This window comes from Lactuca virosa, chromosome 4 (genome assembly GCF_052849685.1).
Source record: "Lactuca virosa cultivar CGN04683 chromosome 4, Lactuca_virosa_CGN04683_v6, whole genome shotgun sequence".
In the NCBI taxonomy this organism is placed as follows: Eukaryota; Viridiplantae; Streptophyta; class Magnoliopsida; order Asterales; family Asteraceae; genus Lactuca; species Lactuca virosa.
Genome location: NC_136429.1, coordinates 261,022,804 through 261,036,508, shown reverse-complemented (window position 1 = coordinate 261,036,508; position 13,705 = coordinate 261,022,804). Strand labels below are relative to the sequence as shown.

The following is a 13,705-nucleotide window of genomic DNA, read 5'->3' as shown; positions in this document are numbered from 1 at the left end:
GAAAGAGAGGAGAGATGAAGAAATTTCGTTCCTATACTTACAGGTAAAGGTATCAATGAAATGATGGCCTTGGGGTCCTATTTATAGTTTAGGTAACTTGCAGGGAAAGGCAGATATGAATTAATTAAATAATAAATTTAATCATAATTCAAATCATTTCCTTATCTACATCCAAGAGGCTTCCAGAAACAGTAGAAGAGCCTCCAAAACCATCCATGCCATGAAGGGTTCTAGAATTGCTTCTTTTGTTCAACTACTGAACAATTACAATTCATCCCTTGCACCTTTAATTAATGCAATTAATCCCAAATTAATTCATGATTAATTCTGATTAATAATTAATTAATTATAATTGATTTCTTATTAATTTATTAACCGTATAAATTAACAAATCAATTACTTAACTATTGATCTCATGTTAATTTATTAATCACATAACAAATTAATATATCAATTATCGATCTCCAATTAATATATTAATCACACAATATATTAAAAAAATATTTTTTTTCTCTCTCCTAATATCATTTCTAGCTATTTCTGATTATGAAGACAACCCAAAAAGACTTTCCTTCTATTTGCAAGTTTTTATCAATTTATTTATGAGTTTAGACACCTTAGTCCAAGAGTATGTACATCCTAAACATAATAATTATTTATTATAATATTATGTTATGTGTTGAATTGATATTAATTAATATAAAACTTATCTTAATGTTTTGACTTTATTTAATATTTTAAATATTTTATAAATATAGTTTATAATTTAACAAATGCCATTTTAATTAAATAACATCTAATTCGAATTAATAATATACAAATAATTAATTTGATTATATTTTTGTAATGACAAATTTTATAAAGCTTTTGCATAAAAACATTGTAAATAAACATGTAAAAATTAACAAGTTGAGGGTGTTCTTTTTAGAATCCAAGAATATATATATATATATATATATATATATATATATATATATATATATATATATATATATATATATATATATATATATATATATATATATATATATATATATATATGGCTGTTCACTATTTGGTTAAAACCGAATTGTCCAATCAGACAATTTGGATTAGACTATTTGGTTTTATTCGGATTTTTGGATTGATTTTAAGCTAAACCGAATTATTATTTTTTGATGTCGGATTGATTTTGGTTTATAAAATAAGAACCGAATAGTCCAAAAAAACCGAACAACAACTTATTATTTATTTTTACTATATATCTTTAATCATTTATAAATTTACTAAATTATTTTTTAATTATTAGAAACTTTCAACCAAGATAGTATTTTAATACGTACTTCTTATCAAAAGTTTTTTCTCAATGAAATATTAAACTATAACTAATTTTATTAATAGTTGTTTATAAATTATAATTCATAGCTAAAAAGTTTTATTTAGTTACTTTTAAATAGTTAACTAATATTTAAGTTATACATTATTTAAAATGTCTTGCCTCTTAAAAACCGAATTGTAAAAACCGATTCAACCGAACAGTAATTTGGTTGGATCGGATCGGATATGAAATTAGTTTGGACTATTCGGCTCCATGTATTGACAACCAAAATTCATTTGGATTTACTTGATTGGATCGGATCAAACTGATCCACCCAAACGAATACCCCTATATATATTAGGGAATATAATTTTTTGGTATAGAAAATGATTTAAACAATAATGATGTGCCATGATGAAATACTATTTGCTTTATTTTTCTTTTTTTACATTATTGTGGTGTAAAAGAAACAATGTTGGATTGAAATGGTCTAATAAATAGTTATTAAAATGGAGTTTTAGTAAGATTAATTGATACGTTTAACATTTAAATACAACATACATATTTCTACATTTACATTCACATATTTAAAATCCTTTTGACCTAGCCGAAATTCGAACCAATGTTTCTAGCACCTCCTTCATATCAGGTCGGGATTGAGGTGCATCCACAGTGCACCTAACTCCCAATCGCAACAATTCACGCATTTCCGCCGCCCCTTCGGCTAGTCCGGACACCATAAGTGACACCGGAATCAAGGACCAACGCCCCATCACCCTTTTCGACCACTCTACCAAAGACTCTCCTCCTCCTTCCACCGCCCTCCTCCCTGTCGCCAACTCCATCACCAATACACCGTAGCTATAGACATCACCTTTTGTTGTGGCTTGCCATGTTTGGCCGTACTCCGGTGCTACATACCCAATTGTCCCGGCCACCATCGTGCTAACATGACTACCACCACCATCAACCACCCTAGCCAACCCAAAATCCGTCACACGAGCCGTCCCCTTCTTGTCTAGTAACACATTGCTAGCTTTTACATCTCGATGAACAATCGGAGGATGACACTCATGGTGTAAGAACACAAGTGCGTGTGCAACATCAATGGCAATATTGATTCGCCGCCTCCATGGGAACCCAATTCGATCGTGAATCACATCTTCTAATGTACCACCCTCCATGTACTCGTAAACCAATAACTTTTCAGATCCATCCAAACACCATCCATATAGTGTAACGAGGTTCGGGTGGGGCCACCCGAACCCGTTTCCTGTTAATACTTCCATTTCGGCTTTAAACTCTTTTTCCCCCTCTATGCCTTCTCTTAGCTTCTTCTTCACTGCAACTACCCTCCCATCCGGCAAAACACCATGGTAAACCGTCCCAAAACCACCTCTTCCAATGATTCTATCATTCGAAAAGTTTCCTGTGGCCTTCAAAATGTCTGCATGCGTGAACGCGGTTTTGTCCAAACGGATTACCTTCACCCCATCTGATAACCATGGTGAAGAGTCATCATAGCCATTTCGTGGCTTTATTTCCGGCAGAAGAAACTGTGGTGGTTCCATGGTGGACTTGGTGGCCATGCAGATTATGATTGTCATAACACCACACACAAAGAAGGCAAGTAAAAGAAAGACGAAAATCAAAACCGCTCCCCATTTTGGCGCTATTGATCTCCCACTGGTAGAAGATGAGCTGTTTGTTGAATTTTTTATGAAAGAAGGCAGGCGTAACAATGGATTACCGAGGAACGACCATATCTCAAAAGTGGCAAGTTGTCCTGTGTCTGGAATGTAACCGGAGATATACGGATTGTAGGAGACATTAAAGCAGCTCAAATCTGTCAGATTGTTCAAGTTCGTCGGAAACGTCCCTGAGAAATTGTTATATGATAAATCAAGATTCCTCAAACACTTGAGGTTGCCAAGCTCCATCGGAACTCGGCCTGAGAATTCGTTCTGAGAAATATTGAACACAACGAGGGCCATATCGCCGATCTCCGCCGGAAGTGTGCCGGAAAATTGGTTACCCCCGAAGTGCACCATGCTGTAGTCACGCATCTTCCCGATACTTGAAGGTATTTGCCCAGATAAATGATTCCCACTGAGTTGAATATATCCGGATATTGTTTCTACTCGAACGTTCGTTTCAGGGAGACAAACCGGAAAAATCCCGTATCCTTTGAGCAACTTATCCCACAAATTCTTACATTTCTTCATGTTAAGAAGCGTATATACAAAACTGAATGGCTGGTAATCCGCCGGAATCCATCTTCTGAGTGTCGAGCATTCTCCTGAGTCTGCAATGAGAGTGTCTTGTCTGTTTACTAGGAAAGTTGGTGTCGCGTTCTTGCCCATGTTGGTTAACGCCGGTGAAAAATGACCGGAAAATTGGTTGTTTTGAAGATTTAGCCACAACAAACTCCTACAATTCCCTAATTCCGGTGGTATTTCACCCGTTAAAGAATTGTTTGCGATCATCAACCATAAAAGGGACGTCAATTGTCCAAAACTTGATGGGATTGATCCGGTTAAATGATTATTAGAAAGATCGAGAGCTTGAAGTCCTTGCATGTTTCCATATTCTGAAGGTATGCTGCCGGAGAATTGGTTGTTTGCAAGAAAGATGAACTTCAAACTTTCCATTTGAGAGACTTCGACCGGTAACTCGCCGGACAAATTGTTGTAACTCAAATCTAGGTTTGAAAGATTTTGTAGCCGGAGTATTCCAGATGACATTAACCCGCCGGTGTAGTTGTTTGAATGGAGGAGCAAGGTTTTTACTTGAGTCAACCGGCCAAATATCTCTTGTATATCGCCTCCAAAATTGTTCCTGCTTAAGTCCAAGAACTCCAGGTTCTGCAAACCGAGTAAAGTCGCCGGAATCTCGCCGATGAGGGTGTTGTTGCCTAAGTAAAGCTGTTGAAGATTTGGAATTACTGCAAGCTCTCCTGGAATTTTCCCAGAAAAGTAGTTTCCCCACAAGTTCAAGATTGTTAAATTCATGCAATTTGAAATGGTCGTCGGGATTTCTCCGGTGAATGCGTTTTCCGACAGGTCCAACGCCTGTAAACTGCAGTTGTCTGCGAAAATCCAGTTCTGGAGGTCGTTATTTAACCGGTTTTCGCACACTGCAAACCCCTTGAACCTGTGGAATCCAAACGACAGGTTTCCGGTCAAAGAATTTGCACTCAGATCGACGTACTCCAGCTTTGGGCACCCATCAATTGAGTTTCCAATTTCACCGGAGAAATTATTTGCCGAGAGATTAGCAACCACCAGACTGCTGCAAATCATCGGAAAACTCATGAAAATATCACCCGAGAGTCTGTTGACAGATAAGTCAAGAACTTCCAGACTACCAAATCCAGTCAAATTAAGCTCACTATCAATCATGTTGTGTGACAAGTTCAATACTTTGAGGCTTTTACAGTTACCCAAATCCACCGGAATGCTGCCGCCGATGTTGTTGGTTGATAAGTCGAGGTAGGCAAGCTCCGTCAACGCCGAGAAGTTCTTGAAAATCTTCCCGGCGATATTGTTGTTGGAGAGGTTTATCCCGACGACTCGGTTGCCGGAGCATGAAATTCCCGGCCATGTGCATGGGGAAGACGCTTGTGGGTCCCATTGGTTGTAATCACGTTGATTAACTTTATTTCCCTGTTCTAGGAATGATCTCAAATCCAGAAGTACCTCCTTGTCGAAGTCCAATAAGTCTCCAATGGCTTCTCTTCCTGAAATCATTGTTTCAGTCATTAAATGCAAGTTAACAATCCATAAAACCTTCTCAAGAAACCGAATTCGTTTAAAAAACAATTAAAAGCATTTGAGTTACTTAAAACTGGGTATTTTCTGGCTTTTACTTATGAACTTCCATTTATAAATGTCGAAATAGTTAGAAGGGATAACAACTAACAAGAATTACCTGAGACTAAAATCAAGAACACGATGAGTACAAACTTTTGTGTGGACATGATTCTGCTACTAAGTTTTCTGCTTTAAGAAATGTAGTTCAATGGATTCTTGTGATTCATGGTTCAAAGGAATCAGAAAAGGTTAAAAAGAAAATGAAATATAAAAAAATGGTAAAGAAATATGGAAGGATTCAACGGAAATATAGAGACCGCCTGCAGATGGAAAAATATGTTTTTTTGGTATGACTTGGGGTTTATATGTTAAGTTTTAGTTATTAGCAATTTGAATCTTTTATAATCAATAAAGATACGAATTTCAATTATAGTAGGATTGTAATACATTTTGGTTCTTTAATTTCTGAAAACATCCTGTTTTATTTTTTGTTTACCTATGTTATATGAATAATTGTACGTTTACATCAATCTTTGTATATTAGAAAACAGTTTAATGTGTTCTAATTAAAATTTGTCACATTATTAGGACTCCAAACAAAAGAATTAATATTTAATTTCGACAAGAAAATATTGGTTGATGATGTTTGAGTTCAAACTAATTAAACGTAAGTGTTGATATTTTAATGATCAATAATTATAAGTGAGCTAGAAGGTCAAATTCTGACTTTTGTAAGGGATGTTAAGCTGTTAATTTTGAAGGATAACTTATGCGAAATAGGACCAAGATTATAAACTTTTATTTTCATTACAAATTGCGACTTTAATTTAACAAAAAAAGAAAAAAAAAAAAAGGTTTGAGATATTTTATAGCACAAGAAAATTTGGATATGCTAACTGAAAGCAATATTTGTAAATACATTATTTTCACGCAATTTAACCCACTTCAATCTCTTATAGATTAGAAGATTCATGGTGTGCATCTTTCAATGAATTGTAACGTCAAATTGTGAAACATCTATTGCATGAATCATTTGAAATAGAAAATTTGAAACATTTTTAAAAATACTTAACTAATAACTACAGAAAAAATCTCAAACTTCAAATTCTTTTAACAAATAAAAACAAATAGTGTTAAGATGCTTATATGAGGACATCACGGTTTAAAAAAAGAGGTAAAAGTAAATTGTATAACTATTTCAAAAATAATATCAAAGTAATCTTCAAAAATTCATCAAGCTCATTGATCTTCAGAATGTTATTAAGCATTTGCTCTAATAAACACATGTTAAAATATGATTAGACATGGAAAGATTAGTAAATAATATTGGGCTAGACAAAAAAAAAACATATTTCAATAAAAAAAAAGGCCATTAAACATCAAATTTTTCGTTTTGGGAAAACGTTGGAAAAGATAAAAGTGTGATGCTATAGCAACATAGATAGGAAAACATCAATGAACATCAAAAGGAAAACAATATACAAATATGCAATGCATGATGTAGAGCAAAGCTCAACCCCAAGTCAACTAATCTCACAATAACAAGGCCCCTGTAATGTTCCAAAATTTATAAGGTAAAATTTCCGCATTTAATTCAACCATAAACACCATTTAATCATTTCAATCATTCAAAAGTATATCAGAGTAAAAATATTTATCATAGTACAATTCCCAAAATCATAAAGTGCGGAAATATGGTGGATGTGTTGCAATCAAGCCGGACCCTTCAATCTCGAACCAGAAGTACCTAAAAAGATTTTTAAACATATACCGTAACCACAAACCTTAGTGAGTTCCCCAAAATACCGCATATCATAGATATAAGTCAGCTCAAGGTTGTATAAGGTCTATTTCACCCCCAAGTCTGTTTCAACTCATATGTCAACATAAGGCTGTACCGGGTCTATTTCACCCCCGAGTCTATTTCAACTCATATGTCAGCACAAGGTTGTATCGAGTCTATTTCACCTCCGGGTCTATTTCACCCCGAGTCTATTACAACTCATATGTCAACACAAGGCTGTATCGGGTCTATTTCACCCCACATACATATAGCAAACAGGAAAACAAGCATACAACACATACATCAGGAGTCACAAAGACTACAAGCACATACAATCCCTAGTGTCCTACAGTATAGTGAGCAAACTCACCTCGGTCCACTGACAATCCAACTGATGCTCGGGCTACTGGACCGGAGAATCCCCTCGCTAACCAATCAAATACAACCATAATCATAAACTGGGTCACAAACCATAATTGGGGCTTAATTCACTAATCTCGACTCCTAGGGTCAAAGACTATTTTACCCTTCCCCTTAATTGGCCTAATTAACTGAGGCCCAAACTCAATGGCAATTAAAGCCTAATAATAGCCCAAATCCAAAATACACTTAATACCAAATATGGGCCCAATTCCATAAAGGCTCAAAGCCTAACGATGACCCATATCAGCAGTACTTATGGCTCAACAAGAGCCCAAAACCCTAGAGTCCAAAAGGTGGCCCAAAATCAAGAAAAAGCCCATTGCAGTGTACGCCCCGCGTACGGCCCACTGAAGCACAAAGTACAACTCACCATAGCTTGAAATCAGGGACCTCATGCATTAAGATGAGCGTACGCGTACGTACGCCCAACGTACTCATCAGGTGACCAAAACTTAAAATTAAGCAATTAATTCTTAAGACCAAAACCATATTGTTTCCAACGTTATGGTTTTACATGGCTAATAAGACCTTATCACCAAAAACCCTAGCCTCTTGACCCATTAAGACAACCTAGATCATGTATGGGAAGAAACTAATGTCCAAGATCATATTTATATGACTTAACACACACCCTATAACATCTGAAAGGACAACTCAAACATCTTGGAGTACTCCATACACACACGGATCAAGATTTGGGACAAAAAGGTGCCAACTTTAAACTAAACTACATCTTAATGAAATATTCATCACGGTTGGAGCTTTATACCTCTAGAAGATGCACAAGAGAGAGTAGTTGTATAACATCCCGATGATGAGGTACTTCTAAATTTGACCCTATAATTGACTTATATTGCATTATGGTCCCTAAGTGTAAGAAAAAGTGCAAAAGGGCCCATAGTGGCATTTTGGTAAAATTGGGACTTGCGGAGTACGTTGTGCGTACGTATGTACGCTATGCGTACTAAGGTGCACCTTAGTACACTGGGCGTACACTTTGTACGCATGGCGTACGTGGGAAAACATGCAAGCCCTAATTTTGGTGTTTTGGCTCATATTTAAACATCATTAACGCCTCACATTTCATTCTTATCTAGCCTCCTTCTGTGATATCGACCCTCAAGCAACCCTAGAGCAAGAGAGAGCAAATTTTGATCCTTTAAGTGAGTTTTGGATTGGTTTTGAAGAAAAAAGAAGGTGGTGAGAAGATCTTGAGTTGGGTACACTTTGGATCTGAGATTTCTACTTGATTTGCAACATCTGAGATTTCTACTTGGTTTCCAAATGGTTGGTTTTGCTCCATGCATCATTTAGAAGGTCCTAATGGATTAAGAAGTTGAGTTAAGCACTTAATGGACATGAAAAGTCATAAAGTTGGAAACTTTATGACTCTTCAGGGTATTTTAGCCATGGAATTCGAAAAATGGACATGAGTGCTTAAGCCATTAAGCACTTATTGAGATTTTGGACTTCTGGGAGTACGCCCTACATACGAGTTCAACCACCTTGATGGTGGTCAACATGCGAGTACGCCCAACCTACCTTTGGAGTATGCCCATCGTACTCACTCTGTGGTGACTCGGCTGAGTTGAATCGGTTGGGTTGACTCAGTTGATTTGACCAGTTTAACTTTGACTTTGACCAAGTGTGACCCTAGGGCATTTTGGGTATTTTGGGATTTTGATCGTGACTGGTCAATTCGTTGGATAGGTGACGATTAGAGCTGAGATTCGGAGTCGAGACCTCATCAACTTTTGTCCAATTTATGAGGTGAGTTTTCATCACTGTACTTGCGGGTCGAAGGCACCAAGGCCGGTCTATTGGATTAGATAACATGTTATGTGATAATATGTTATCATGTTGTGGTGATCTGTTATATCGGTATCTTGGTATATAGGATGATGTTATGCTTAGTGATCTATAGATTTGTCTGATTGTCTATTGACTGGTTATATGTATGTTTATTTGTTATATATATGTCGACATGTTGTGTGTGGTTGGGTTAAGGCGGACCAGCGTAGACTGAAGGCCAAGAGACCTAGGGCGGCCCAGATAGACTGCAGGCCTGAGAGGCGTACTAGTCAGGCTGAAGGCCCAGAGAACGGTCCAGATAGACTGAAGGCCCGGTGAGGCATGCCAGTCATGTTGAAGGTTCTGTGAGCGTCCCAGATAGTCTGTAGTCCGATGCGGCGTTCCAGTCAGGCTGAAGGCTCTGCATGCATGTTGTTTGTTATTATGTTTATGTGGTGGTACTTTGGGGGAACTCACTAAGTATTTGCTTATAGTTTTGGGTTATGTTTCAGGTACTTCGGATGACCGCGGGAAGGCGAAGGTGTGACCGTACACATCCTCTTGTTTATGACTTATGATTTTGGGAGACTCTGGTGTTTGGAAAAATGTTTTGAAAATTATGATTTGTAAACAATTTATGAAATTGGATTGATTTTTAAAAGTTTAAATTTCTTGTGATTTTATGAATGTTACAAGTTGGTATCAGAGCCTTGATTTGATTGAATTGGAGGAACACTTGTGTGAATCCAATCTCAAACTAAGGAAAAGGGTTTTAAAAATGATTTTCAAATAGTTTTTCAAAATAATCAAAGAGGGTGTGATGTGTACGATCAGTCGGAGCCAATAAGTAGACCCTAAATTATGACATTGTTATTTGATATTGTGATATGTTAAAACAGCATACTAGTGATAGGCTAGGGATATTTAGGAATTGCATGATATAATTGTCTGATTATATGATGCTTGATAGCCTAGGGTTCTTCCTTACATGAAATTGACATCATTACAATAGTTGCTTAGTGTATACATCAAAATTATACATAACTAAGATTCTATATCCTGATAATGTTTGATTTATCCTTATTTCCTATTGTTTTTTGATGAAGGACTTAGGGTAGAATCAGGTATTCGAATGTCTATAGGATCCAGTGTTATGTATGATTAGCGTACACGAGTGCTGTAAGGTTGGTGGAAGTTTCATTGATGAATTATGTGGGGTCAGCCAGCCAGTTTCATAATGTTTTGCCTTCCTCTAGGAAGCGAGGATAGAGTGTATGTGTATGGTAATGTGTACTGTTAGGGTTGTCGTGATGAACCTCTGAGACAAATACGAGTAGGTGTGGAAGGTAGTGTGTGCTCGTACTACCGGAAGCACATGACTCGTACGCGTAGCAGGGAAGTCACAACCCCTACGGATTTGTTGGGAGCTGGTTCCCCTGGTATGATATGCATTTTATTTTTTATCTCCCTGGTTTATTTTCAGCATGGTGATGACGAGACGATTTGCGAGATCAAGATCGGGAGTTGGTGGCCAGGATAGGCCAGCTTTGACTGAGGAGCGGGTTAGCGAGATCATGCAGGAGGAGGTTGTTTCCCTCTTCTGGGCGTAGTTAACAGAGATGTTTGGGTCTATTAAGACTGTTATGGTGGAGTACTTTGATGAGCGTTACGCTGCACTTTCTGAGGTTGTTGCTGTTGTAGCCACCGCAGTTGCTGCTACTCTTGGGATTAGTGTTGGCAGAGCCTTCCAATATCGGGACTTCGACATTTGATGGAGTTCAGGATCCGATCATAGTTATGAGGTGTTTGTCTGACATCGAGGGATGTTTTTTCACTTGCTCTTGCCCAGCTGACCAGAAGGTCAAGTGCACTCTGAGCCTTCTGCGTTCCAGAGCGAAGGATTGGTGGAGACTTGTTACTAGCTCGTATTCTTCTGAGAAGAGGGTTGATATGACTTGGGAGCAGTTCTCGAAAATGTTTCATTCTAGATATGTTCTGCTGGTGGAGCGTAATAGGTTGGCCCAGGAGTACTTGGATTTGAGACAGGGGACTGAGTCGGTGACGAAGATCACCAAGATGTTTACGGAGAGGGCCATGTTTTGTCCTGAGTTTACTGCTTTTAAGAAAGTTCAGATGACCCGTTACTTGAGCATACTTAAGACGGACATCAAGCAGTTTGTATCCACGCAACGTTATATATTCATTTTGGAATTGCAGGAGGCCGCCAGGCGGTGAGAGATTGAGATGGAGCTCCAGACGAGAGATTAGAGACAAGCCCCGACACAGTTACGGCCTACGCCGAAGCTCTTCAAGGTCGTTGATACTAGATCTGGGGGTCAGAGGGGCCGAACTTGTGGGATGTACGGAAGGTTCATGAGGGGTCTTGTCGATCTGCCGGTGTATGCCTCAAATATGGAAATGAGGGGCACTATGCGAGGGATTATCGCCAGTCGGCCCCAGTTACGAGTACCAAGATTTGCTATCACTGTGATCAGGTTGGCCATATGAAGGTCAACTGCCCATTGCTCACCGCCATGTCGGCGCAGGCCCCGGTGCCAGCTACTTTGAGGATCATCGATGGGTGCCAGGGGAGGGCGGAGCCCCCAAGGGCTCGGGGCCTTGCTTTTCATCTCACTGTCGAGGAGGTCGAGGGCTCGGGGCCTTGCTTTTCTATTTATTTTTCTATTGATTATGTTTTATGTTATGCCCATGTATATACTCCTAATAGGTACATTCTTAGTGAACTCTTTTCATGCTCTTGTGTTATTTGACTCGAGTGTGAGTCGGTCCTTTGTATCTCGATATTTCAGTAGGGAGTTTGACATGCCTATCGGGGAGTTAGAGTGTCCGTTACGGGTTTCTATCGCCAATGAACACGGGATTTCTGCATCCGCAGTATATCAGGGTTGTGTATTAGAGATCTTTGGGGTGCCTTATCTGATTGATCTGATCCTTATCCCCATGGGGAATGTATGCATGATAGTGTGTATGGACCGGCTGAGCAGGTTTGGTGCCACGATTAACTGCGAGGGCCAGCAAGTGGTAGTTCGAACCCTAAGTGGGGGAGAACTGGCTATCTATGGAGAGGGCACCAGGGTTGGTTCATGATTTTGTGTGGCAACCAGGGCTCGTCAGTATATTCTGTTGGATTAATGTCTAAGTCCATAACTATAATTGGTAAGACTTGACCCGACCCGGCATGGTCCATTTGGGTTGCATGGCATCGGGACAATTGGATAGACAAGATGAGGAAAAAGGATACTAGTGATTTATATTAATATATTATAAGTTCTAATATATTAATATATAATCATATTATTTAATTAGTATTGATCAAGAATTAATTTATAATTAATTAAGTGATCAAAAGGAACTAGTTAAATATGGACTCTAAGATATATGTGTGTGATGGGCCAAGTTCATTTAGGTTGGGCTAAGCTTTCATGGATAGTCCATGGAGTGTTTAACCCATGGATCATATGAAATGAAAGTTCATGGGTATTAGGGTTTAACCCTAATCTCCACACTATATAAAGATGTCCTTGGTTGGTGAAATGGGACTAGTGTGTGTACACAAAAGGGCACGGCCGATTTCACTAGAGAGAACCAAAGTATCCTTATTCTCAAGGTTATTCCAAGTGTTCATGGTGTTGTGTGAACCATTTGAGGTGTCACACTTGGGGCACTAGGCACTCAAGCTTCATGAAGACAAGTTACATCAAAAAAAGGTATGTATTCTATCTATTTTATTACCCCAAGTATATGATATTTGTATGCTAGTATAGGGTAATATCTTGGAAACTTCGTATTTGCATCTATAATAGAGAAAACATAGATCCAAGGTATTTAGGGTTGTATGTGCACCATAAGATGTTGTAGTATACTAAAACCCAACAGTGGTATCAGAGACATGGGTTGTTTTCTGTTATATTCATTCAAATGTTTGATTTTCAAAGTTAGAAAAATTTAGAAAGGACAAATATTATAGCACATGCAATCGATCCTGTACCCAAAGCAAATGGGACACGATTCATGATGTTTCACATAAAGACATGATTCTATACCAGTCTTTTGCTACAATATTTTTATTTGCCATGTTTTCAAAATTTGACTATGAAGAGGGATGTCGTAATCATAATCGAATTTTGAGAACGCAATATATAGAATTTCCTTAAGTTGAACCAATCCAACATGAAATTCATATATATCTATATATATTCTTGACTAAAGATGTTTAAGGTCTCAATCTAAGCCTTTAGAATTGAAATGAAGTATATCCTCTCCCTTAATTATAGCAAAACAACTCTTTCAACCCATGCAGCCTCACGAATTGAAACTTTTGTTTTCTATAATTAACATTGCTAACTTGCAACACTAACAACAATTATCATGCTCCCACTAACATGATGATTATTAGCATAACACTTATGATCCCACTAGCTTTGACACGTAGTCAGAAATCAGCTGGACTTCTAGAAGTCAATACTTTACAGACTTTCTTACCAAAGTTCAGATTTCTGAGACGAGATTGCCTTGATAAGACTTTATCAAAATCATACACCTTTCCTTAGATAGCATGCATGTGTGTCTAAACAATTT

The 13,705-nt window shown here is 37.8% G+C and overlaps 1 protein-coding gene across 1 annotated transcript; it reads right to left on the bottom strand.

Annotated features, from left to right (window-relative positions):
• Nucleotides 1-1,794: 1,794 nt before the first annotated feature.
• Nucleotides 1,795-5,403, bottom strand: LOC145108225 (putative LRR receptor-like serine/threonine-protein kinase At1g74360). Its single transcript, XM_079045238.1, has 2 exons — nt 5,228-5,403; nt 1,795-5,036 (listed from the first exon to the last, which is right to left on the bottom strand). The coding sequence occupies exons 1-2, from the start codon at nt 5,274-5,276 to the stop codon at nt 1,885-1,887; spliced, it is 3,201 nt and encodes a 1,066-aa protein (XP_078901364.1). The 5' UTR covers nt 5,277-5,403; the 3' UTR covers nt 1,795-1,884.
• Nucleotides 5,404-13,705: the final 8,302 nt, after the last annotated feature.